The sequence below is a fragment of the Terrapene carolina genome, unplaced genomic scaffold, assembly GCF_002925995.2.
Source record: "Terrapene carolina triunguis isolate 2854851 unplaced genomic scaffold, T_m_triunguis-2.0 Scaffold67, whole genome shotgun sequence".
Lineage (NCBI taxonomy): Eukaryota > Metazoa > Chordata > Testudines > Emydidae > Terrapene > Terrapene triunguis.
The window spans coordinates 42,500,992-42,528,404 of NW_020664418.1; the positions used below are offsets into that span (position 1 = coordinate 42,500,992).

Genomic DNA, 27,413 nt, shown 5'->3' on the forward strand with positions numbered 1-27,413 from the left:
TGGCACAGCTTGACGCTGGGCTTGTGCTGGAGCAGTGCAAAGGAGAACTTAGGGTAGGCCAGGAATCTGTCCCCTTGACGTCAAAGGGATGGCATGGGCAGAATTCAGCCCATATTTTTATTACATGGGAGCTCACTAGTACTGTGTTAGTTAAGGATTTAGGTCTAGGTCTTATAGAGTCCTACATGAAGTAACACATGAAGCCCCATGTACAACTAGGCTTATGGCACTACAACTGTTGCCTGGGCCAGGGATTTCCCTACACACACCCGAACTCCCCCATCAGTCAACAGTTGCAGTGTTGCCAATTTAGTCAATTTCCGACTCTCCCCCATCCCCCTAATTCAAACAGCCCCTGTAATTTCAATTCCCTGGGCTGTGTGTGAGGCCTCTTCATAAGCAGGGCTCTAATTGACAAGAGAGGCATCGTATATAAAGTTAGCCTTCAAACCCAGATCTTTGACTTAGAAGCATTCGAACTGGTTTGCCTAGTTTCAGGATAGAAAAGAGCTAGAGGAGCCAGAAGTACTGGTAGGGTGACCGGACAGCAAGTGTGAAAAATCAGGACGGGGGTGGAGGGTAATAAGAGCCTGTATAAGAAAAAGACCCAAAAATCAGGACTTTCCCTATAAAATCAGGACATCTGGTCACCCTAAGTACTGGCTGTGGTCTTCTAGCACTGTCACTGACAGAAATGTTGGTAATTACTCCCAAGGAGTAATAGTTGGTGTTAGAAAAGAAAAGAAAAGAAAAGAAAATTAAGTGTGGTAAAGGACTGCTTCACACAACGGCTACTCTTAAGCAACATATTTTCTGTGTCAGTGTGCATGCTTGCTAGATATGAGTGGCTCAGTAATGCCACAAGTGACGAAGGAGAACCCACAGCACGTCACTGATTCTAGTGCCAAGTACAAACAGGCCATGAGTCAAAGCCCAAAAAGGCCTGACATAGCACTACATCACCGTAAAGGGAGATTTCCAAACTCATGGTCATGAGGCACCAAACTCTCACTGACTTTCATCGGGATTTGGATGCCTAACTGATCTTTGTACTTTTAAAAATGTCCCCTATAAGCTTTGTTTTCAGGACTTGTAGCGAGAGTACAAATAACTCTTTGATCCTGATACAGTAAAAAGATTATTTTTTTCTAGTCGTATGCATTAACAAAATTTCCCCCTAAATCCTTGCCTAGGCTAAAGAGCTGTCTTAAACCCACAAAAGAGCATTCAGAGTTAAGGATGATCCTCCATCTTGAACTCACAACATTGTGCCTAGAATAGGGCAGCCAGCAGGCATACATAAGGTTACCCACTGATGTAAGCCATCTGTTGCAATGCCTCATGAATGCTGTTATTGAAAGTGAGTAAATTGTTGCTTTAATGGGCAAAAATTTGCTTGGTGTACTCATAGTGTTGTGGCCAAATTCCAGTGTTGGTAATTACATTCTGCCTAACAGCAGAATATGTGTGTGGTGGGGAGGAGGGAGGTTCCTTCCTTTCTTACTGTTCTCAATTGTAGTCTAATGTTGCTATCCACTGTAAAACAGTTGTTGAGTTTTCCTGTATTTGTGAATCAAATGATTTGTGTACATGCAAAACTGTTTTTTTTAATCCAGCTGGGTAATCCTATTGTATTATTTAAAAGTAATCTGATTATTACAAGATGTCTATATTAAAAAGAACAAGTGAAATTTATCTGTAGTGCACTTCCATTGTCGTCTGTGGCATTACACCAGAGATAAAATGGGCCATCCATTGTAATAACCATCATGAGTTAGTTTTTTTAAAATCACTGGCTAATTTGTATCTTGAATGGTTGGCATCAAAAACTAGTAGGTCGCTCCGATTTGAGAATAGTTTTTTGTCACAAGTAGGCCTTTTTGTTTAACTGTTATGCAAGAAATAAGACAATACTTAATTATGACAAATCAAACATCTGAATCTCTGAATGTAGCGTATATTAATTTACAGTACTAATATAGTAAAGGCTGGATTGAAAAAATGGGTTTATTTGGAAACTTACTTATTCCTAAAAGCATGTATCCAGATCATTTTTATACTGGATCTCTTGTCCCCCATGGGCCACATCACATAACTGGATGCCAATGAAATGTCCGCAAATGATAAAAACTAAACAAAACACCATTTTCTTTTTGGTCCCTGGAGAGTTGGGAGAGGGGACAGTGAGAGAGAAGGTACCTGCAGAGGGCAGGGATTCTGTCTGCTAAAATTCATCATCAAATCTGTCCAGCCTCTGGGACTCCATTTGAGTGCCTGGGTCCACTCAAGCTGACCTCATTGCACAATCAGAAGTCTCTTGATCTTAACAGAGAAACCAAAAAGGAAAGTAAATGCCAAGTGTCCAGCTCAGAGGATGTGACATGAACTTTGGAAAGATGAACGATATGAGGAACATTTAATATTCCAAAATGACAGGTTGTTGCAGTCGGTGGATTAGGGATGAGACGACTGGGGAATCCAGATTGGTGCACCTTTGGGTTAATTCACTTCTCATGTCCTCAACATTTTGTTTAATTTAGGAGGAAACAGTTCTGAGCTGAGATAAAATCTACAAAAAAACCTGACACTAAATCACTACACAGGCTAACATAACAATTTAATCTAGCCTGTGTTTCCCCTAGCTTTAAACCTACGGTCTGATTTCTTCTTTTTCTGTTTCTGACATCTATTTTTATTTTACTGGGCTAACCTTAACTTGGAAGCTCAAGGAGCTGAGTGGTTTCATTCTGGGTACAGCTGGCCAACATACAAGCTCATTTATGACCAACAATAATAAGCCCAATCTTGAAGTCACTAGGACTTCAGTGGGAACATTAGCAGGACAAATATTTGTATTATATGTGCTAAAGGATCGGTAATTAAATCTCTTGTTTTGGGGCATTAGGTGGCCATAGTGGATGTCACAAAGTGTTTTCCTCCCATGTTCAGCACTGGCCTTATGCATTATGAAGATATTCTCCTTCCTCTGGTGTATCGGGCCCAGGACACTGTTAGAGCCAGAACACTGAAATTAATGGACTTATAGTTCAACCTGATGTATCAGATCAGTATTTAGCTATTTCCAGTTCTGCATTTAGGGATTTTTTCTTCCCTTACTGCTACTGGGAGTGGCAGGAATTATAAAATTTAGACCAGGCCTGATTAAAATCATGGGCACCGAGCTCTTATCCCTAAAAAACAGTTTTACACATCCAGTCTCGGAGCCCTGAGTCTCCTAATAAAATATTTGGCTAGGTAAGAGAGCAAATTTAATATTCAGAACCTTGGCCTGTCTTGATCCATCCCCCGTTAGTGGTGTGGGAACTAGTCTTAGAGGGGAAACGGTGTATTTCCGTGATTAAACAGAGTCAGCAGCAATCGTTTAAAATACTATTGGAGTGTCTGGAAAGGGACACAGGGCCAGATGTTTAAAGGTATTTAGGCACCTAAATATGAGGGTAAGCACCTAGTGGGGTTTTCAAAAACACTCAGGTGCCTATCTCCATCTTTAGGCACCTAACTACCTTTAAAATCTAGCCCGTAGATTATTGGAGAGTGCAACATGATGTGGGTCACACAATAAAAGTGTCCCAAGCTGCTGCCCAGGATGCTTCAAAGGAATGCTGTTTCAGGTCTGCTCTGATTTCTAATTAGATAATGAATGATGTGGGACTGTAAAGCCAACCTGGAATTTGCGTTAGCACTTTGCATGTATGAATGACAAAGGAACACTGATTTCATATTGATTTAAATGATCCAGCAAAAGAACGTTTAAACATCATGTGCTTGATGCCCAGCTATGCCAGAGCACCTGGAAATATCAAATTAATTCCAGATGTTCTGCCACTGACAAACTTCTTTCTTTTACAGCCACACAACACGTACACACACACCATGTGACTTCCAGTTCCACAAATAAGACCGAGCCGTTTCTGCTCCTGGTGCGTTGATAACTCTGAATGGCAAGTGCTGGAAAGAATTTTAATCTACATAGTTTTAAAAGAGAGGGGGCTTTTAAATATGCCGCAAACAATTTGTGATGGTCATCTCTAAAATGCCGTTCCATTATCCTTTTCCATTTGGAATGAATGAGGCTAATTAATTTCAGGCCATACTTGATGAGGTCAGCACCATGCGAAGGGTGCGTGCTAGACATTGCTAATCTCTTTCAGCTGAGAGTGATGAATTAAAGATGAAGCATGCCTTTGCAGGCCTAATTTAGAATGTATATCAAAAACCTACAGCAAATAATACTATACCCTACAACAAAGGAAAACTTGTTCTCTCAGGCTCCCATGTAGTGTTGATTTTAAAGCCATTTTCATTTCACTTTGGAATTCCAGCTGTGGATGGGTGAAACAGTTCAGAGAAATCAAGCTTTCTCAGCCTGCGTGGACAAAGTGATGGTGGGGGGAAGAACTAGTCAGTGTTTGATCCTGTATGTATTGTGATTCTAACTGTATGCAGTACATTTAGTAAAGCTGTCAGAGTCCTGCATTCCCCAAGTGAATAGTACCTGTGACATATTACCCCTGTGCACCGAAGGAGTTTTCCTAATATATTTTAAAGTCTAAAGGAAAAGCAATAAATTTGTTAATGATGGTTCTTATCAATTTTTACTGGGTTTTCTATGTTTCCCCTGTTGGCGTTTAATTTCTGTTGGGACAGAAATAATAATACACAAGCTTCTAGACCAACAAAGAGCTAGATCTCTCCACTCTTACTCACATTGAGTAGCACCTTCCTCCTTGAATAGTCCCATTTGCTTACATGAGTAAGGGTAGCAGAATTTGACCCAAAAGGCTGCTATGAAAGTCACTGTTAAACTAACCAGGCCCGATCCTCAGACAGTGTAAATTGGTGCAGATCCATTTAATTCAACGTAGTTATGCTGATTTATGACTGACTCAGTTCTCATTGATGGCCAAGTCTTTCCATACTTAGGCAAAACTCAGATTGAAATCAACAGGAGTTTTGCCTGCGTAAGAGACTGCAGGATTTGGCCCCATATGCAGCAAGAAATTAGACATAATTGTCATTGCTGTAAAACAGATAATATGAAATGTAAATCTGTTCTCTGGAGGGAGAGGTTGAAAACAATAGACCTCCAGCTACCCCAGAACTGTGTTTCTTAGTACCTAGCGATTAGCTGAAATTCTTGACAGGTTATTGTAATGAATCAAAGTTCCCAACTGGTGGCCATAACCGGCTGCTGTCTTTGTATCCCAGTAGTCCTCATTAGAACAAAGCTGCTTCGAATTAAATCCAATCTACATGCCGAATCAATCTTTCAACCCTTTGATTGCTTCTGAAAATATTTATATTTCTTAATAATGCACATTTTGTCCCGCAGCCTGTGATTAAACCCAGACAAGGTCTAGAAAAGCCTAGAGTGTATATGGAAGGAGTTATTTGGGACAGGAAAGGAAAGATAAAGAACACAGGTTTTTCCCATTGTGGAACCATTAGAGTGTATAAATCTAGCAAATTTAGTTGTATAAGCATCAGAGTGGGTTGGTAATAAATACAGATTGGAGTATTATAGTAACCAAATGGAGTTTATGGATTATGCTCAGTAGTTCATAATTCTCCAATGCTGCTCTCTAGCTAGCTTCTCACTGCACTGAACTTTATTCATATTCTCTTTGCATGTTTCCTGCTGAAAAGTTAGAGATTGCAATGATACTCTACATAATACCAACATATTTAAAGGATCTTCCCCTCCAACTAATTTCAGGGAATAATTTTTAAAGGGTTTAATTAGAAGAAACAGATGCTGTAAATCAGCTACTAACTCCATTAAAAGTCACCAATTTACACTAATTGAGGATCTGGCCTTAAGTTCATGAAAATCAGAATTTGAACATAAACAAGTAAACCACTATTACTACTTATCCAATTAATTTTGTAGGTGGTCAGTGAGGGGCTCTGGGGTGGGAAACACAAAGGCTTTCCAGCTGCAGCCCATAGTAAATGGCATGTAATATGTTTAGTAAAAGGTGATGTAAACTACAGGTAAGATAAGGTAGCAGGGGAAAGAGGGATATATGCCTTGGCTGAGAAGTTATTGGATGATTATTAAAATTTGCATAGGTAGGTCCTGATTCTGCATAATGGGAATTATGCCCTTGCTTGGGAACATAGATCAGATGAGGGAAAATTCCTTGGCATTCCACCTTAAACACAAGTGACTCTTCTTATCTATAATAATAATGAAAAGGTGCCGGGGGAGCTGACTTTTTAGAAACATGTTAGAATAAATCAGCTGGGCAAAATTATTACTATCCCTGGGTAAAGGGAAGAAATTTTTCAGAACTGAATCAAAAATATATTGTTTCATTGTAATAATCAAGATGGTAAAGGCAGATCTAGTAGATTTGGTCCCTTTGCTGGTAAATTTTCATTGTAGTTATCCCTTCAGTAAAGGATGAAAGGAAAAATTCTTACTCAAAATGCTTTTCAGTCATTCAACACGCATTTCATTGTATTACGCTGCCTTTTCCTAAATATGTTCTTTATTATCATTAATTATCTTATTAATTCTTATCATTATTATTTATTATATTCTGAGTCTTGATCACTATTCTGCATTAAAATTGGCTGGGATACATGGTCTTCCAAGGTAGGGGAACTTATGTATTATCACCAGGAAAAAAAATCCTTGTGTCAGAAATACAGGACCTGATCCAAAGCTTACTGAACTTAATAGAAAGACTCCCATTAACTTTAGTAGATTTTGGATCAGGCCCTTAGTAAAGATGTTATATGATGAAGCTGATATTTTATGAATACCTTCTTCTGTTATTTGACAAGCCCAATTTTACACAGCACTTGGAGTTCATTATTTAAAAGAAGCCTTTTGTGTGAGAACTTTAAAATATATCCTTTAGTGAAGAGACACACAAAACACAGAGAGTATTGTTTTACGGGGTGCTTTTATTAAAGAGTTCCAGCCTAAAGGTGTATGCCTATTTTTAAAAGAAATTTTCTGATTGTAGATAACTGCTCAATTTGATTTAGTGTCGAATGATAGTGATGGGGTTGATAACTGAGCATTCATCGGTAATTCATCTTGTGCTAGTAGAAATTTACAGCAAAGCAGTGCTTTCCCAACACTGACAAGTCCTATTAATCTTCTTCAGACACATTTCAATAGGTGTCTCCATCTGTGCCCAACATCTAAACACTCTGGCATCACTAGGGACTTTGAGACACCTTCATTTCAGGTTACACTAGTGAAAATGTGATACTAGATTGCACTCTATTTTTTAACCTAATTCTCTCTTTTCATTCAATTAGCCTTTCTTGCCTGCATTTTTCAACTTATGTGTAATATCCTTTTTCCCACAAAGAGCTTAAACGGAGATTTTATTTCTTATAGAAACAAAATATACTATGTTGAGAGCAACCAAAAACTTTAACTTTTAAAACAGCATAATACAGTTCACAGTTACTGTGGAACTAGAGATACTGGCTGAAAACATGTCTTCTGTATAGCATGCCCACAAGGCAAAATATATCTGTCATAATGCAACTCTTACAGGCGTTATTAGGCCTGGAGAAAGGAAGGAGTGAAATCGAGTTTATTCTTTTTCCAGGTTACCAATTTTTTAAACAGTTCATTGCACAGCACTTTGGTTTTGAAATCTAATACAATCCCAAAAGCATCCGTGTGTGCTCAGCTATGTACAGATCACAACCATATAGCACACCTCTCTTTACATGTACAGCTAATACATGAACAAACATTGCACAGTCAAATTAGAGCAATAACATTTATGGGTGGATTATGCTCACTTGTTATTAAAAGAAAAGTAATTTGCAAACCACATGGACAAAGTATATGCAAAATGTATGTGAATTTCCCCTCCAAACCGAATGTCGTTAGCTTCACTTTCAAACCTGCAATGAGTTTGTTAGCAGAGGCAGCACAGCTTTCAAGATTATTCATTTAAAAAAACCCAGTCACTTACTCCACATGGACATTTCAGTTATGTTTTAAAAGAAAAGCTGGAGATACTTTCCTAATTTTGATGTATCATATTGATCTCTAAGTAGCTGCTTCAGTTTCCACAAAAATCTTGTAGTGAACTTTCTCCTTAAAAGATCCAAACAATGAGTAAAATGAATAAATGTGTAGCTGCATTCTAGAAGTAAGACAGAGTCTCAGACTTTGTTTCTCGCTTCTATGAAGTTCTCTAAAATCATCCTGTGAGTCATGTTATAGATCTAAATGACCTTATTGTAGGTGGCAAGTTTAAATGTGCCATATTAATAACTTGTTATCCAAGACAAATTAAGTCCTTATGTGTCAAAAGCACTCTGCTCTGGATTACCTACAAGACAAGTATTTATTGAATAAACGTTGGATCCAATTTCATTTTAATGTGACTGACTGTATGCTTCAGCCTTTTAGAATGAGATAAAAACACTCAAACCTATAACTCTGTTGCAACATTACACCTAACTTGTCTATTTCTATTATTGTCTCTTTAAAGTGGGATATGGATAGGGTTTTTTGTTTTGTTTTGTTTTGTTTTAAAGGTTTTATTATTATTATCATTCTGAAGAGCAAGGGGAGAGATAGAAAAAAGGCTGGCATTCAGCCTAAAGAGAAATCATTGAAACAAATTAATCCTATGCCGTTTAAATTGACATGGTAATCCATCATCAGCAAAGGCAAACTCTGAAAGCAATCTAGAATCTGCAGTGTTCTTTCACTGGCCCTGAGGCACAAAGACAGATAGTAAAAGAGGAGGAAAAAAATCATAAAAGTTAGCAATGCCTTGGAAAAGAGAAGGGGGGCCGGGGAAGAAACAGCTTTCACTTTTCCTGCTTCTAAATATCCAGTTCAGAAAAGAATCCTGATTAACCTTCAACAGTTGTTTACTAAGCTGAGTGTCAAGTCATCATCAGCTGCAAAGCACTGAGAGTTTTTCATATAGTGCCAAGCCTTTATAAACTCTAACATGCAAAACTATACCAAACATCAACTTTGGCAACTCTCTCCATTTGTGCCTTATATCCGCCTAAACTTAGTTATTTCAAATGGACAAAACTGTACCCTTTCTTCAGAACATTGTACTGGCATTGAAATTTAATAGTCATGATTTGTAAACAGTTGATGGAAAAGGCTTGTTTGATGATCTAGTCCCCACCCCTGTCTGTTCAGGATTGTTTACTAAACTATATTTCTTCGGGCTTTGTCTAATCTAGTTTTAAATATCTCTAGTGGTGGGACCTTTTGCATTTGTAACCTTTAGAACACATGCTGCAAGGGAACAATTTAAAGGTCTCAGGCCTTGGAAGCCAGTTGTACTGAAGCCGCTATCATCATAATATAAAGTTATCTACCACCAATCCAGAACTGAGCTATCTAAGAACAGCTTCTACTGCTCCTACTTTTCTTTTAAGCTAACAGATCCATTACTTTTATCCTCACTAACTGGGTCTAGCAATCCAAAAAGTAGAATGTTTGTTATTGAATTAATACTTTGAATTTTAGACAGTAAAATAACATAAAATAAAAGTAGAAAGCTAAGGAAGGAATACCACCTTAGAGTTAGAAACAGACATAGTATGAAGACAAAGTCAGACACCTTTGTGCCAAAGGCAAAGAGGTGAAAGGCTGGATAATCTGAACCATACCCAACATCTGCCCTATTTTAATTTAGCTGGGATAAAGTTTCTTGTTTATTATTAAGAAAACTTTATGTAGTAGAGAAGCCCATGAGCAATGTTATCAAAACTGTTTTATTGGTGTATGACATGCCATACTATTATGGGTGGGTTTAAAAAAAAAAAAAAAAGAATCCCCTCTCATTCTAAAGCAACCCAGTTCTCAGGTTCTACTATTTGGGATGACAATTTCATCTCCCTATGAAGCACCGCAACTGGATCTGAAACACATAGGAGAGGTTAACTGATCAGTGTCGTCAAAATGATTAATGTTTAAGTGAAGAACTTCACAAGGTTTAAAAGTGCCAAAATGGCATTTGCAAGTCACTATCAGAGATGTTTGCTGAATATAAGTGTAAAGAATGGCTGAAGTAAATAACTGTATTTGGCATAACAAAAAATTGCTAGTGTTGAAAATGATCTCACTCGATTTATGAATTTATTTTCCCACTCTGTAGCAAGACTTCTTAGATTTAGTAACAAAATATACTATAATATAAAGGGGTAAATATAGGGACTGAAATAACTCCACTGACTTCAGCTACCTGGTCTGTGTCCGGAGAAGGTTGAATACTTAAGTATATTTAAGATTAGGATATGATTGAAACCATAACATTTTTTATAAGCACCAATATATTTAAAATCCAAAATAGGGTTATTTCATTATCAGACAATACTTAGATCAAATTAAATACTGTAGCCGGAAATAAAGTTGTATGTAATTGTTTCCTATTTAAACCTAAAACTGGTCCTAGTTTTTAAAATTTGTTCTTCCTGGCACTAGATATAAGGCAAGCTTGTCACGAAAGGCCACACCTTCCATTTTTCACTGTTTGCTAGTATCCCCTTGCTTTAATATTTTCAGTTTAGTTTAATTCTTTAACATGATAAAATCTCGTCCAATTTACCTCAAACACATAGGATTTTTTTTATAAGACTAATTAATTTCTTATAAATAGTAATCATATTTTCATACAAAACTAGCACCATTTTAAATAGTGTCTGCAAAAATAAGGGAGCAAATGTGAAGAAATGTATACCTAGATTGATAGGCAGTTGATTCTTAAACACTCAGTACAGAGAAGGATTTCACTATTGTGTAAAATAGCTCATCTTAATTCAGTTCAGAACACAGTCTAAAATATGCATTTAAAATATTTCCAAGAAAGCTTCAGCCTTTAAGAGGAGGGGGAGTTTTAATTAAGAGGCTATAAATATGCAATTGATAAAAAATCTCCTAAATTCATGTTATGTTGTTCAGCTGTGCTTATGTGTGTACATCTTCTGTCCCTGTCTAGGCTTATTGGATATTTCTGATAGCTGTATTTCTATTTATGTAACGCCTAATGCAGGCCCTAGAATGTGGTAACTGCTTCCCTAAATAATCTGTTTCTGCTTTAAAAAAAAACCCAAAAACCTAAAAAAACCTTAGAATTTTTATAAATAAAAATGAATGTCGCTCAGTTTTCCTTTTTATATTTGATAAGAATGCTATTTTTAAAGCTGAATACTTAAAATGTATATGATTTCCTACTTTCAACTGCCTAAGATTCTGCTAATTATTTTTGGACTTGTCTCTTAAAAATCACAAGCCACTAGAAAGTCTTCATTATTAGGTCTGTTGAAAGGAAGACAAGTAAAAATAGAAGGTAATGATTACTATTATTGGGGGGGTTACATTTTTTTAAATTTTTGTTTAGCAGAATGATGGATTAAAATATAGTTATATTCTAAAATCAGAGCTTGTTAAATAGACCGGAACATATTACAGTTATCATTCATATTCTTTGCTATTCCAGTTATCTTGTTAATTTGAAAATAAAATAAATGTACGCAGAGATCATATTTAAACATACTCACCCAAAATGTTGCCACCTACCTCAATAGTTAACATATTTCTATCTTCATACTGGGAAAAAGGAAACAAGCAAACAAACAAACAAACAATTCAAATGTATAAGTGAAGATTTGTATATGACAAATATTGTGTGAAAGACATAGAAACCTGCAAACAATTTAATTGCTTAAAAAGTAGTTTGATAGAATTCAAAGATACAATTCAATATCATGTTAAAAAGATTTAAGAACAGAGAATGTGAAGCAAAAATACAAATTTCTACAGTGTTATTCTGTGTGTGTAAATATATATATATATATATAGGCATGTAGATACAATTTGAGAGTTATTAACTTTCAACATCAGTGATTCATCTTGAATCAATACACTGCAACTACCTATTAAAATATCAGCCAGGTGTGCTAGCAGGCAAATATACTTTGAGAATTATTTCTAAATTTCTTCTTTAAAAGTTATAATTTGACTATGGAGAGGAATCTAAAGTGAATGTTTGGGGGCTGGTAAGTATACTTTTTGCAATATCTGACATTTTTAGAATATTTTCATTTACTCCACGTTTTAAAAGTAGTGGAAAAGAAAATCTGCAATGAAGTCAATCAAAAATATTGTTTTGCAAAAGTGTGCATATATTTATAAGTTTTATGCATGTGTATGTATAGCATATGTATATATGTACACATAAGCAGGCAAGACAGTTCTCTTTCCATTTCCATTTCCCTTCGTATTAGAGAGAAAAGGAATAGGAAGGAACAGAGTTCTTAAACCTTGCAGCCACACTGCATCTAATGCAATCTCCTTTCTTCCCTAGCATCTCTCTCTCTCTCACACACACACACACACACATACACCCTCTAGATTAGCGTAGTTAACCTTGGTTCTGTGCTGGAGCGGGAAGGGTTAATGAAACCAAGCTCTTTACGACCTCGAGGGTCAGGCTCTTCCTATCTGCAATCTAAGGAATTAGGTAAAGAGGTTATAAGATTATAGTGGGAGGCGTTATAGGCCCTCCTGGCCTCACACCTGAACATATTGGTCTAATCCACTGGGATTCTTAAAAATCGCTTCAGCTATGGAAAACTGTTAATTAGGCTGTGTCTATCCTGGGGGTTCCTGTTGCATTAGTGATCCAACAGGGCAGTATGAACCCCATAGCCTTACATGAAATTCATCTAATATACCCCTCTCTCTCCCCCCCCCCTTTCTCCCATCCCACCCCCCAAGACCTATAACAGCAGCAGCCATTTATTTAGGGCGAAAATAGCGTTTCGTTTAAGGGCATACAAAGGAATGAAAAGCCATATTCTCGGCCACTTCTTAGATATTAGTAACCAGTTGCCTATTTGTAGCTGTTTCTAACGTCAGTGCTTGCAAAATTAGCACTTGGAGAAGTGAAAAGCCATTTTCCCATCAGTCCTGCTCTTAGATTCCTAGTTTAAGATCCCTTCATCCTTCTCAGAAAATAGCATCATTCGAGCTGCTTCTAAAACTTTCCCTCGGTCGTATTGACTTAGTTCTATTCAGTGACACCCTATTTGGGTTTTTCCCCCAAAGAAAAGATATACCCTGCAGCTAGTTCCTTTAATATCGCGAAAATACCATTTATTCTATGCAAAAATTCACCGGGCTCTTTAAATAGTCTACCTTAAGGTTGATTGGCAGAGTCATTGTCGATTTCTAGCTTTGTATACTTTGCTATTTACCATGTCTGTCTGAAGCAGAGTTGTATATAACCTACCACCACGCATAAATTGATATTCTTATACCTGAGACAGAATTGAATAGTCCTTTAAAAACTGCTGGAATTGAAGATCCTGCATTAAAATCCCCATCCAAATTAAAATACTACGTGTAGAGCGGAGTTTAATCATGTTGTCATTTTTCAGAAGTACTGCTTTTGATGCCATTTGTGGTTACCTTAGAAAAGCAGTAATCTGTAGATTATATACTAGAAGAGCTGTTATTACAGCATAACACGATGTGGTTAAACACTAAAATCTATTTTATTCACCGCGTTTATTTTAGGGGGTGGAAACAAACTTGATTTAAAATCTCACAACAGAGATGAATTTCCTGTAGCTGCTGTTATTAAAGACATTCCTGCCTGATGGAGATAGAGAACTGAAGTCCCTTCAACTTGATCTCAAAATCTGACCATCATTTACTCCAACCCTCTCCTTTTTATTCTCGCTGAATGTCTTTTGTCACCATTTTCTCAGTGTTTTAGTCATTGCTTTACATGTGGGTGGGGAAAACTTTTATGTCCTTCTCCTAATTGTATTTTCCTTATAGAATTTCTTTTCTCCTCCTATTTGTCTATTTCATGGGTGTTCCTGATTCCACTGCCTAGCTGATGGCATCATTTTAGAAATGTGGGTCTTTATTCTTCTTCTTACCTTCTTCGGGCTGATTAGGTATTATTTTTTCATTGGTTCTGCTACAATGGATTCCTCCCTTTAATCTCCCGATATTTTTTTTTTTCTCTTTTCCCCATCCCGGTATAACCAAATCCATGAAATTCACAGCCTCTCTCTTTGACACTACTGGGTCGCCTAATCACTTGATATCGATTTCCCTAACTCTTTTCATCCAGCTGAAGACACATCTTAAAACACTCCAAGCCAGAGTGTGCTCTTTGCTTTATACACACTAATAAAATGATTTACCCTTCTCTCTCTACTCTCCTCACAGGAGAAAATCGTTCAAGTCCCGGCTATTTGTGTGTGATCAGTAAATATTTAGTGTGGTGACATCTTCAGCTCCTCTCCTGATCAATACCCAGCCCAACAGGAGGTGGACTTTTGTCCGGGAGGAGACTTGCTGAGAGCTCCTTTAGATGAGGTCTTTGCCTCTCCTACAGTATGTTATGATTTGTCCTCGAATGTACCCAGTAAAGAGAGAAATACAGGGTTTTAAATTGTCTGTTCTCAACCGGTTTACTTTGACATTAAACTACCTACGCATCACCATATCTCCTATCTCCCTGTGATGTTCTAAACCCTTTCAAAGTGCAGCTGTAAAATGAATCTCGAGCAAGCCACCAGACACACTCCATTTGCCTTTCTGTACCCCCTCTTTTTTCTCTCTCCTCGCTTTACAATGCAATGTCGAGTGAGGGGGAACGTAGGTGAGGGGGTCTGTTTCCTCAGTCCCACTTGTGCAGGAATCAGGATCTCTTGCTGTAAGGGTTTCACTCTCTAGCAAAGTCATGCTCAGCGTGTTTGTTCGGAAGTGCCTGGGAATACAAGGTGCCTCAAGAACTTCACATCCATCCATACGCTTCTTCTCCTAGCAATCTGAGGCTATGTCCCCCCCAACCCCCTTTAATAGGTTAAAATGAGTGAGGGCTGGAATATGGAAACTGCCTTTAAAACAATTAACAACGGACTAGATCTTAAACCCCATTTTCTATAACTATCCACGTTAGAGAGATTTCTCTAAGATACTAAAATGGCCAGAAAGAGGAGTTCATGAGTGCTTCTTCTGATCTCTTATTTCTTCCCAGGGAAAGCCCGTGCCTGGAATGTGAAATATTTTCTATTGTAAATGATTAAATCAGTATATAATATGTGTCAGTGTTTATACTGGTGTATAGACAGGTGTATGTGTATGCACGTGTGTATAAAATATAATACATGAATATATAATTATATATATGTATTCATGTATTATATTTAGCATGTGTGTTTATATGATCCATATTTTATACACAGCTATATATTTTATTATATGTGTGTATTTAGTCATCTGTCTCTATATTAGCTGAATATTACCTGCATTTATATATATATAATTGTAGTACACATACTGCACATATATAATATAGAGTTATATATTCATGTTATATATATATAATATATATAACATGAATATATAGCTGTATATTATGTATGTGTACTACAATTAAATATTCTACTATACAAACGAGTACATCCACCTGTTAACTTTGTTTATAAACCACTTTACCTAATGGCTTTTAACTAATTTATCCAGTGCCTTATTCAGGTAAAGGAGACGACTAGGGGTGAGAGGGGGGATCCATATCAAAAGGTGTTACACCCTCCTTGCCGGAGAAACTTTACACATCTTGTATAGAGCGATTATCTCCAGAATATATCTTTATACTAATGCATACTTAATTGGTCTGTCTTGACTGTCCATATAAAACAATTTAATTAGGGTGCTTTCTGCTTTGGAAAGAAGAAAAAAAATCTGCCCAGCATTTATTGTATTTAGCACCAATACAGGCAGAAAATGTTGCACAAGTTTTTGGTTGAAAGAGCACCTATGTGTCCATTGAAGGGCGTTGATCCGAAAAGACAGAGAGGACAAGTAAAATCGATTTGAAGCGACCCTCTCTGTCCCTTTCACACCATTCAGACACTCCATTCCTTCTAAGACAAAGACCTAGCGCCTTGGGAATGCTTGCAAAAAAAAAAAAAAAAAAAAAGAAGGCTCCAATCCCACAAGCAAATGGAGCACTTTGAGAAATTCCTTGATATTGCTGTTATTTTTAAAAAAATGATCAACCCCGAGATATTCTTACCCAGCGTCTAACATTTCTTCTGCAGGAATGCCCCTGGAATGAGTGGAGGTAATTATGCAAGCCTAGTTTCAACCTTGGTCATTCGCAGGCTTTTAGGGTTAAAATAGCCCTCACCTCTGACCCCTGGAGAGCAGAGTTGCGGCTATCACTACAATTTGGGCCAAAGTTTTCAAACGCTGAGCTGCACACCAGAGGGAAAACGTCTCCCTGGAATTATTTTTTATTTTAGATTTAAAACATCTTTAGCCGATTTAATTAAATCCCCTCCATACAGCACCTTGGGGTGGGGGGGGAGAATCCTTAAAGGTATAGTCCACAATCTATCTCTCTCTTCCTTGTTTCCTTTAGGTTTCATTGGGCAGTTTGTTTTCAAGCATGAAAATTGTTATCATAAAACTGAATTATTAGGTCATCCTTTCCTCCTTGGATTGCAAGGATAAACCGGGGGGAGGGTTAATTCTCCCTTCCTCTGCCCCTCTCCCTCCCAGCCGTTGGGATTGATAGAAAAGGAACATTTGGGGAAGATAGTGTGTGGGGAGGGGGAGGCGTGGGCTAAGAGAGGAAATTACTTTACTATGTATCATATGCTTGTCAGCACACCTTAGGAATTCTCACCCGTAAGGGGTTTATTTTGCAGAGGAGGGAGGACAGCATGGGGGGGGGGATCTGAATGTCCCTCTGGCAATAATAAAAATTCATTCAACGGGGCTGTGTCTCCATCTCCCATGTACTGATCAGACTTAACAGGAGTGGCAACTTGTGTAGACCAGAGTTAGGGTAGTAATGAACAGTTAAAAGATTTACCCTTCTGGTCAATATTGTGCTTTTATTCCTTCCCGCTCCCTCCCCCCACCCCCAAGGCTGTGATGATAGTTGCCTTCATCGTTTTTTCATCATTGTTTGAGGTGCTAAAACCCATTTGTAATTTTCATTAGCTCAGTAAACATGCAATTAACATTCAGAACTGTGGTTAACTTAATTCCTGTTTTAAGGCAAAGACAAGTAAGAGTGGAAGAATGGTTTTTCCATTTGTCAAGTTTGACACACTTCTTACCATAACAGCTTCCTAAAATAAAAGAGCCGTGTGTGCCCCTCCCCCTCGACTCCCCCTCCCCCCTCATTCTTTTCTTAAAACAAAAAGGAAGAAGCAGGAATCCATTAAGTTTAAAACTGTACCAGACTGCCAATCGCAGCATAATGTATTCCAAATTGTCCCAAACTCTCCCTGCGCTAGCGTCTCGTTGATTAGGAAAGGAGGAAGGACTGTTTTAGTGGGTCGGGGATGGGCGTAATAGCAGGTTTGCAACAGGATCCTCACATTTTAAAAAATTAACAAATTAAACCCCCCCAAGCCGCGCTTTGCATTTCTAAAGTTGCCATGTTTGTGACGGGCTGGGGAAATGTCTTTCTGAGGGTTTTAATTAGCACAGCGATGATCATTCCAGCGGGTTTTATGGATGGACTTATTTATTTTAAAATGGAAAAAAAAATTGTGGAGTAACTCCTTCTAGCTGGGATCTCAGGGGCAGAGAGAGAGAGAGATTCCCGGTTAGCTCCGATTCTTTTCCAGCTTGCTTTCGCGTGTGCTTGCGTTCCCTACCGACCCTAAACAGGACACTATCTCTTCGTCCTCCCCCCGCCCCAATCCCCTTTCTGTGCATGTGTTGATCGCTCGCCTGCAGTTGTTTGCGGTTTTTTCTCTTGGCGGGTTTGAAATCGGGTGCACACATCCGACCACAACACTCACTAAGTTAGGAGATTTCACTCTTAGTTATCTATATTGTTTCCGGCTGGACGAGGGGGGCTGTGGGTTTGGGGGGGTTTTTTCCCCTTTGTTTTGGTTTGGTTTTTAAGTCTCGGGTCTTTTCAGCTCCAAACAAGGTGTAGCAAGACGCTCTTCCTTCTAAGGAATGAGATGAGAGACAAGGATCACTCAAAGACATCTCCTACCTTGGGTTTGGGTGGGTTTTTTTTTTTTTTTTCTTCTTAAAGGCGAGGCGCACATTCCTAAGCAGCTATGTACAAAGCTCTCCCTCAAACCCCGTCTGTGCAAAGTTAGAGTGAGTGTTCAGTTGTTGTTTTTTCCCCCCCAAGGCTGAACGCTAATAACACACGGAAAGCACTTCCCTTTAGGCTGGGGGAGATCTATTCCCTTCACCTCGCTTCTTTCTCTCCTCCCCACCCCCCGAAGCTTGTAGCCTCTTTTTCTTTTATTTATTTATTTACTTTTTTTTTTATCAGTTTGCACAATCGCTTAGATAAACACCAAGAAGGAGATTCTCTTTAATTACCCAACGCACATCTTTTCAGGGGGGCAAACAGCGGTTTTTTTGGTTGTTTGTTTCACCTGCCAAACTAAAGGAGAGGTAGAAAAAGAAGATGCAAGCGATTTGGGACCTTGAACAAGGCAAATATGGTTTTGGTATGTTTACTTATAGTTTCTTCTTCTTTTTCACTCTTTTTTTTTAATGTGTTGTGATCTTGTGTTTCTCTTAAGAAAACAATTGTTAGATAACTTACGTATTAAACTATCGTTTCTAAGGTTACGTGGGTTGCTCGAAGGGGTGGGGGGAGGAGAGGGAAGAGACCCAGTGTCTGCAATTACAGCACCATCAGTTATCACGTCCTTTAGTAAAAATAAACAAAACGACCCAAATCAGATTCAAAAGCTAATATACAAACGTGCATCAAAGTCATTTCAAACAAGAGTGAAGAACGAATAGCTCTTCTGAAAGGGGACTTTGTTATAGTAACTGACTAATTCTACTTTGTTATAGTAACTGATTATTAAGGATGCAGGGGAACCAAGTCTCCTACTTTAGTGCTAGGGATTCTGCACGGAATTTTGTAATCGTGGGAAGTTGGCAGCATTTTTGATTAATTATTATTATTACTATTATTATTATTTTGAGAAAGGTCGGTGTTGAATGTGTAGCGCTGAGAACCCATCTTTCTCCCACCAGGAACAATTTCTGTTTAAGCAAGTACAATGGTAAGAAGCAGGAATATATACTCACCATCGGAAGGTGCGGTTGGCAGCGGGTCTGCAGTTTAAGGCAAAGATTTATCCTTCTTTATTGCAAAAGGTGCAGATCTGACTTTAAGCAGCAAAACTGCTCTATTCTGACAAAAGCATGAGAGGCATGGCTTCTCATTTAAAAAAAAAATCACAAACCAGTCCCGTCCCGTCCCGTCCCCCCCCTCCGCTTAAAAATACCTATTCAACACAGGGCTTGGAGAAACCCTGATGCAGAAATCTAACTGTCCGTCTAGGAGTGTCCAAGCCAATTAATTTTAAATCCTTTGGAATTAATCAGATTAAAATGCACAGAAGTTTCATTCTCGTATGCATACGTGAGCCAAAAGTCGTTTCCCTTTAAGAGATCCTTTTCTTTTAAAGTTGAATTTTAGGCAGATAAGAGACTTACACTAGGGGGCAGACAGATACTGTACTTGCTCGAATCTTAAGCAATTTTTCCCCCTCTCTCACAGCATATGCTCTGATTTAGCACTGTAAATTTTTCAGAGGACCCAACTCTGACAGCTCCTGGTGATTTTCAAAGTACCACAAGCCAGTGGTTAAAAATTGCATTGACTTGGAAGTTCAGAGTCACACAATAGGAGCCACTTTCCCTATTCATGGAACTTCAGTGTGGTGGAAGAGAAAAACACACACATACTACATTCAGGGAGAAGAGGGATTCATTGCATTCTGTTAGGCATAACTGCTTTCCACTGAGTTCAGAGTGAAACTCGGTATTTGTTCGATGCTGTATTCCTATTGCGATTTAATCTATACAGAATTAGAGGACTATTAGGCAAGTTTCTGCCAGAAAAACAGATCTCCCCCTCTTTCCTAAAGATTTACACGGACGCTAACCCAAACTTTATTTTAATAAAATAAAGCTTTCCGCCCCCCGTTCATTAAAATACATTTACATCTGCAGTAAAATGGCGGGAGGGATTTATTCTTTTTGTAAATAATAATAAATAATAATAATAATAATTAATAATACAAGCCTACTTTCAAAATATGACTGTTCTATTGTGACTCAGCTCCCATAAGGACATTTTAGAATCTTCATCTATCAGCGATACGCTCATTTTTCAAATATTATTCAGCAAAATTAGCTGCAGTTCATCATTATATTCATCTATTCTACATCCGCCTATATCGCAGGGGTGTTTTCAAATAAACAGGAAACCACCTAATAGACAGTTGTATTGTCGTATCCCTCGAAGAGCAAATAGTTAAACTGGGGCATTCTTCATTATGGTTTGAGTAATCCGAATATACTGGAGCTTTTAAGGATATCTAGGTAGATCACATATTCAAACTATTCATAATGTGGACGCTGTTAAAAAAATAAACGCTCTTTCTGCATTTGTTAAGATGTTCATGTTTTTAGATGATGAATTATCCCTGTATACTTTATAAGATTTGAGAGAGGAAACCTTTTCCAAGACATGCCACATAAACTACAGTCAACAACTACGTTTTATAGTCTCAACTAAAATGTGTGACCCCCTAATGTCTGAGTTATTTGGAAATCATAAGGCAGCTCTCCACATTTTAACCGTAAAAGGTCCCTTCCCCCAACCTCTTTCTTTCTATCTCCCCCTCGATCACTATTTAAGTTAAGGGTTTATATTGCTACATCATGATCAATTGGAATTCTACAGCCTGCCTTTGAAATTGACCAGGCGCGCATCTTTGTTGGTGGAATCTTATTATATTCCAGGTTTATAAACAGGACAGTGTCAAATCTAGGTGCTTTTTACAACTTTCCAATCATCTCAGCACCTGCGGCTTTAGAGACATATATTATTTCTACGGCAGAAGGGGTGTGCATGTGGCAACATGAAAAAGTGTGTGTGGAGGGGGAAAGCTGCAGCAATGAATCCTGTATATAGTTTGTATGCATCTGGGTCCCCATGTTTCTACTTAGTTTGACTATATGTGTATAAGTCCCTATCTCAGACTTGTGTATATATGTATGTGTATATTTGTATAGAAGTAACTGTCTGCCTGTCCATTTATCTATGTATTTTAAAATTAATTTCTAGCTATCCATGCGTTTGTCTGTTCTGGTGCTTGCTGCAGCTATTCAATAGGAAATAAACTAACTATCTCCGTTATGGTGCTTAGTACCCAGGTTCAATAGGATATAAACAATTGTCCCTGTGTACTTAGATCGGTTACCTATTTAGAGTTGCTCCATATATAGTACAGAGATTGTGCTACCGAGTCACAATGCTACCGCATCCCTGTATGTTATCCGTGAATTTCTGCTTAGCCAAAAACAAAAAGAATAAAGTTGAATAGCTAGAAATGCATTGCGTTATGACCAACCCGCCTAGGTTTCTGATCAAAGAAAAGAAATTCATATTCTGGAAAACAGCACTGAATTTTTCCAACATACTCAATGAATGTAAGATATGCTGTACTTGATTAAATCATTGCTATTGCTGTAAACACTATGCAACTCAGAATAAATGTGTGGGTATGTGTTCACATATATAGATATTCAGACATGTGTGGTGTGTATTTGTATGGTAATTATTTCCAATTTATGTTTGGGTGTTTGATGAAAAGAATGGTTCTTGAAATGCCAGCGCAGTCAAGAAACAATGAAGTCTATACTCAACTATTCTGTGATCAAGTACCATATTCACTGATGTCTCTGTCTATATACATTGATAGATGTATATCTAATATATATGTAGCATACACACAGACATTTCACTAATGTGTATGGTATGAATACAGGTATCTCTACCTTTGCAAATAATCATTCACAATAATTAGCTAGGGTTGCATATACTGAAATTATAGTTTACAGCTAACTCCATTTTAGAGGTTTTTTAAATGATGTTGAATAAGGTTTATGATAATGTCTTTTAACTGCAGCATCTGAATGACACAGTTATCTTTTTGTCAGCATCCTCTTCGCGGATTGAGCAATTAAAAAGTTAAATCTACATACCTGCGAAACTTTAACCCTAAAAAGGAGAAGGTAATCACTGAAGAATATCAATTCTGAAAGCACTCCTTCCCCAATTTTTGAGTTATAAGAATTGCATCCGATCACCTTATTTAGCATAGAAACTGTTTTTTTTTCCCCCCCCCCCCCCCCGGAAAAAAAATCCATTAGGAATTTATTTTATGACATTATCACCACAATAGGGAACAGGAAAATGTAATGTAACTCTCTTGCTTACAGGTGATGAGAAGATCAGATTTTTTTTTTCCTCGTGCCTGATCAAAGAGTTAATAAAGTCTGAGATCTACAAAGACTATTTCAGTCTCATTTTGCCATGGATATTTATCTGGGTCTCCAGCCTTATTTCCCCCCATTCTTTTGAAAGATCCTGCAACTAAGGCAAAGGGAAAGTGCAAAGATAGAATCATAACGATCATATTTTTAAAAAAAAAATCATCCCCCACCTCCGTTCAAAGCTGTCCGAGAACCGTTCTCCCTTTAGGACCGGGCAGCCCGCTTTGGCAGCCATGCCAGCCAGCACAAGGCTGAGCGGTCCAATGAGAGGCGAGGGGCGGTCCGGGCGCTTTTGACCAGTCAAACACAGTCTGTTGCCTTATAAGGCGAGCGGTCGCCATGGTAACGTGTGCTAAGTTGCAGCAGTCGTGTCAAAGTTCACTATATAGCGAGCTCAGCGAGCTGATCGCAGAGAAAGCACTCACCACTCTGCCAGCCCCGCTCCTATCAATCGCCTTCACTTCCTAACCCCCCTTCTTAGCATATTTGATCACTTTGATTCTCAGTTCTTTTTCTTTTGCCTTTTTTTTTTTTGGTGCCTTTTTTTTTTTTTTTTTTTTTTTTTTTTTTTCTTTGGGGGGGGGGGGGTTGATTGTCCCTCTTCTTGTCTTGCTTTTTTTTTTTTTGCATGAAGAATGATGCTGTGTTCTAGGTTGTGATCCGTCTTTCCCTCCTCCTCTTCCTCCTCCTGCTCTCCTCTTTTATCATTATCACTGGCTGAGCGCTAAGCTGGAGAGTTGACTCTTTCCCTTCACCTCCCCCCTCCCCCCCCCCCCCCCCCCCCCCCCCCTCCACCCCATGTGTTGTGTGAACCAACTGCGCTAAGAGCCCCACTTGCAAAGAAGGAGACGCGGCACAAGGCAGCGAGCAGCGGCGGCGGCAACAGCGGCGGCAGCCGGAGGAGGAGAAGCAGCAGCAAAATAAAGAAAAGGGGGGGAAAAAAGAGAGAGAGAGAAAGAAGCAGCGGAAAGAAAGAGAGAAAAAAAAAAGCGAAGCCGAGCTCGGTTGATGTTTCCACAACCTGGACTTCAAAAAACTACAGCGAACCCCTCCGCTTTCTGCGCCGAGAAAAGTCTTTTTAGTGGTGCAATTTTTTTTTTTCCTTTGCAAGCCTTGTGTGTAATCTTTAACCTTTTCTCCGTTCTTATTTTGATGGCTTTCCTGAATGGCTGACTGTGAGCTTCCCTGGACCTGGCCCCCCGACACTCGCCTCTCCTCCTTCAACTCCTCTGCAGCAGATCAGCTTTAAGAGAGAGAGAGAGGGAGATCTTCGAAGAGATTTTTTCCTCTCTCTCTCTCTCTCTCCCCCCTACCCCTACCACCCCCTTACTTTTCTGTCTTTAAGCCAGACAATCGACTCGCAATCTGCCCCCCCCCAACACCCCTCGTCCTCCGCCTTCGCTGGCATTTTTTTCTGTCCCCCCCAACCCCCCTTTTCTCCTTTTTTAAGGGGAAAAAAAGAGAGAAACTGCTGCAAAGCTGATCTGAAAGCAAAGCAAACAAACTTTAAAAATAAAGGGGGAACAGGAAGTTTGGAAACGGTGTCCAATAGATATGGCAATGGTAGTTGGTGCGTGGCGAGACCCCCAGGACGATGTACCCGGAGCTCAGGGAACTCAGCCTGCTCAAGCCCCTCCAGTGCAAGGACCACCAGCTGGGGCCCCTCACACACCACAAACCCCGGGACAAGGAGGGCCCCCCAGCACTCCAGCCCAGACCAACCAGCCAAGCCAGCAGAGCCAAGGAGGAGACAAGCAGCAACAGCAGCAGCACATTGAATGTGTGGTTTGTGGGGACAAGTCTAGTGGCAAACATTATGGCCAATTTACCTGCGAGGGTTGCAAGAGTTTCTTCAAGCGGAGTGTCAGGAGGAACCTGAGCTATACTTGTCGTGCCAACAGGAACTGTCCCATTGACCAGCACCACCGCAATCAGTGTCAGTACTGCCGGCTCAAAAAATGCCTCAAAGTTGGCATGAGACGGGAAGGTATTGGGATTTCATTTGTTTTCCAATTTTCAGTCACTGCATTTTGCTTTTCTGTTTTTCTTTTCTCCCCTTCAAACAAATCAGGTTTTTTTTTTTTAAGGGGGAAAAAAAAAGCCAAATCAACAATAAACAGCGAGTGAGATAAACTTCCCCTTAATTCAGAAAGAGATGTTGAGGGGAGGGGGACTTGCCTGCTTTCTCCTGCCCTCCTCATTGATGTGTGTGATTTGGCTGATGGAGGTTCATTGGAAGTGGATATTTTAGGTTCAGCTGTTTAAGGAGGGAGATGATTATTCTGAGGCGTGGTTACTTTTTTAATGTTTCCTCCTGCATGTTCAGCATTACCCCCTCCTTCCCCCCAAATCGTGTGTGTGTGAATTTATAGATAGATGAATACCTACCCCCATCACCCACCCTTACACAGGAGGTTCGAATTACTGTAGCAATGTAACTCGCATTACTGCAGGGTTCTTCTGAATTCCACTATGGATTCTCAGTCTGATTTTTAAAAATAACCCCGTCTTTTTAGTATTGTAATTATCTTCCCCACCCCCCCAGGAGAGACAGCGAGAATGTGGTAAAAGGGACAGGAGATGGGAGAAAGAAATAAGTAGCTGAGGGGGTTTGATCCGTGCAAATCGAGTCTTTGTGATATAAAATTAGACGAGAAATCTCAGCCTCCAGTTTTGCAATGGCGTGTTCTGTGTCTGGACGCTGCCATGTAGGTTAAGGGTTAGGGGGGCTTTGGACTGCCAGGCTTGTCTTTGTGTGTCTGCAAGAGTAACTAACCTTGTTATCTGCTAAATAACAAATCTAAGCCCCGCACATTTCAGCCACTCTCCCTTCTTTCTCCATCTCTGGCTATTATTCCCTTTCCCTCTCCTTTTCTCTCGCTGTCACCATGTAAATTTATTAACAAAATGAAAGGCCCACTTTCCATGAGCAGCTGATAAAGGTGCTTTTAAATAATAACCCTCGCCCGTCGCGTGGCTGTATCTACCCGTCTCTGTTGCAGGGGAATTTTACCTTTTTAAAGGATTGTTGAATAGTCAATAAATGCTGTCTGGGACGAGCACTTTGTGTTTTGAAAGGTGTCTGCACCCTCCCCGCCCTGCAGACCTCAATCAATAAGCAATATCAGCTGTAATGAAGAGGAATCCCCCCCCCCCACACACACACACACACACACACACGTTCGGTACATATGAGGAGGCGGGGGGGGTGAATTCTTGTGTGTTTAGGAACTGAGGATCCGTAGTGTCCTTAAAGCAGTTCAGAGCAGCAGCCCTGAGGCATGTACAGAGCCTTGCTTAGCTTTTATTGCTGCCTTTACTTTAATCAGGAACTGCAGAGCCCTAAACCAGACCCAGGCTGAACTCTGTCCGGGAAATGCATGTCCCCCCGAAGATGCCTTTACCCAGGGTCACACACAAAGCAGAACTTGATTGGAAAAGGATCGTAGCAATTCAGGTATTAATTGCTGTAGTTTCTTCTTTATTTACTGCAGCCGTCCAGAGGGGCAGAATGCCACCCACACAGCCAACTCATGGTCAGTTCGCCTTGACAAATGGGGACCCTCTCAACTGCCATTCCTACCTATCCGGATATATCTCCCTTCTTCTGCGAGCAGAACCTTACCCAACCTCCCGCTTTGGCAGTCAATGCATGCAACCCAACAACATCATGGGCATCGAGAACATTTGTGAACTGGCAGCCAGGATGCTCTTCAGTGCGGTGGAGTGGGCCAGGAATATCCCCTTCTTCCCAGACCTCCAGATCACAGACCAGGTGGCCCTCCTCAGGCTGACCTGGAGCGAGTTATTTGTGCTCAACGCTGCCCAGTGCTCCATGCCCCTCCACGTTGCTCCTCTCCTGGCCGCTGCTGGTCTCCACGCTTCGCCGATGTCTGCTGACCGAGTGGTCGCCTTTATGGACCACATACGAATCTTCCAAGAGCAAGTAGAAAAACTGAAAGCATTGCATGTCGACTCTGCAGAATATAGCTGTTTAAAGGCCATAGTCCTCTTCACCTCAGGTAGGCAGCATTTATTTGCACTCTTCCCCCCTCCCATGCCCTCCCTTCCCCTCCCCAGCCGCCCCTTTGAAATGGGTTCACTCTGGCAAAGTGTAAGAAGCTGGAAACCCCACCAGAATCATTGCTACATGTGTCCTTTTAGAAAAATGGGATGTGTTTCTCCAAGGAAGGCCTGGCCTATAAGCACCCTTACAGGGAGCCTTCAAATAGTTTTAACAATGATGGAGGGGGGACTTTTGAGCACCAATAAGCCATGTGAGCCTCTGCCTTCCCTAGTGAAAATAATATTTGATTTAACCGTATAGCTCTGGCATTTAACGACACCAATCCGAACAGCAGCACAAGCTGTCTGATGTTGTTAAATGCAAGTCTTCCCATCCCTGAAACCACTTTAAAAAAAGAAGGATCATTTTATGGGCAACCGCAAAACAACAACAACAAAAGCAGTCCTGCGAGATTAAAAAGTGAATTAAAAAAAAGTTAAGCATGCAAAGCTGAATTTAAAATACATTCGTTTCTATCCCATAAAATAAAATAAATCAAATTTCCCGAAGAGCTGTCTCGGAGTTAAATAGAATGTGGCAATGAGCAGTTCTGTATCATTTGATCTAAGGGGAAAAGTTTGCAGTTATACCCGGCAGGAGTTGTATGGTCCAAAGTAAGTACCGGTTTGTGAAAGATAATTCTCCAGTACGTACATAGTAATAATATGAAAAGTAACAGGAGAGGATTCTTAGCTGGGGCTTAAAAATTTAATTCGATGGTTACACAGCTATGCCTCTCTCTGGAAGGAAATAATCAAAGCAGTAAGGTGTTTCTTAGATAATTAAAAGTAGAAAATACGTGCCAACTTTTTCAGCATATAAATAGTATATGAGTTATAAAACAATAATTGAATGCATTGTGAAATCTAATTAACTTGCACCGTAGTTTAACCTGTGTGAGTAATAGACTTGATTTTAACTCTGGAGGCTATATATATATATATATATGTGTGTGTGTGTGTGTATATATATATATATATATATATATAT

General features: G+C 39.4%; 1 protein-coding gene and 1 long non-coding RNA gene across 6 annotated transcripts in view; one reads left to right on the top strand and one right to left on the bottom strand.

Moving 5' to 3' along the window:
• LOC112111365 overlaps positions 1 to 19,250 on the bottom strand; it is a 29,323-nt gene extending 10,073 nt beyond the window's left edge. For 2 of the 3 annotated variants that reach the window (XR_003369642.2, XR_003369640.2), the window contains exons 1-3: positions 19,097 to 19,250; positions 11,539 to 11,587; positions 2,200 to 2,322 (exon numbers count right to left, since the gene is read on the bottom strand). This is a non-coding gene — a long non-coding RNA (uncharacterized LOC112111365). The remainder of the gene's footprint in view (positions 1 to 2,199; positions 2,323 to 11,538; positions 11,588 to 19,096) is intronic. The other variant, XR_003369641.2, reaches the window with a different exon arrangement.
• The window catches only part of NR2F2 (nuclear receptor subfamily 2 group F member 2), a 12,031-nt gene continuing 2,527 nt past the window's right edge, over positions 17,910 to 27,413 (top strand). The window contains exons 1-2 of one of the 3 annotated variants that reach the window (XM_024206760.2): positions 17,910 to 18,501; positions 25,852 to 26,379. In XM_024206760.2, the coding sequence (XP_024062528.1) occupies positions 18,459 to 18,501; positions 25,852 to 26,379 (571 nt within the window). In that variant the 5' untranslated portion in view covers positions 17,910 to 18,458. Of the gene's footprint in view, positions 18,502 to 23,135; positions 24,345 to 25,830; positions 26,380 to 27,413 lie in introns of those variants that run through there. The other 2 variants (XM_024206758.3, XM_024206759.3) reach the window with 2 other exon arrangements.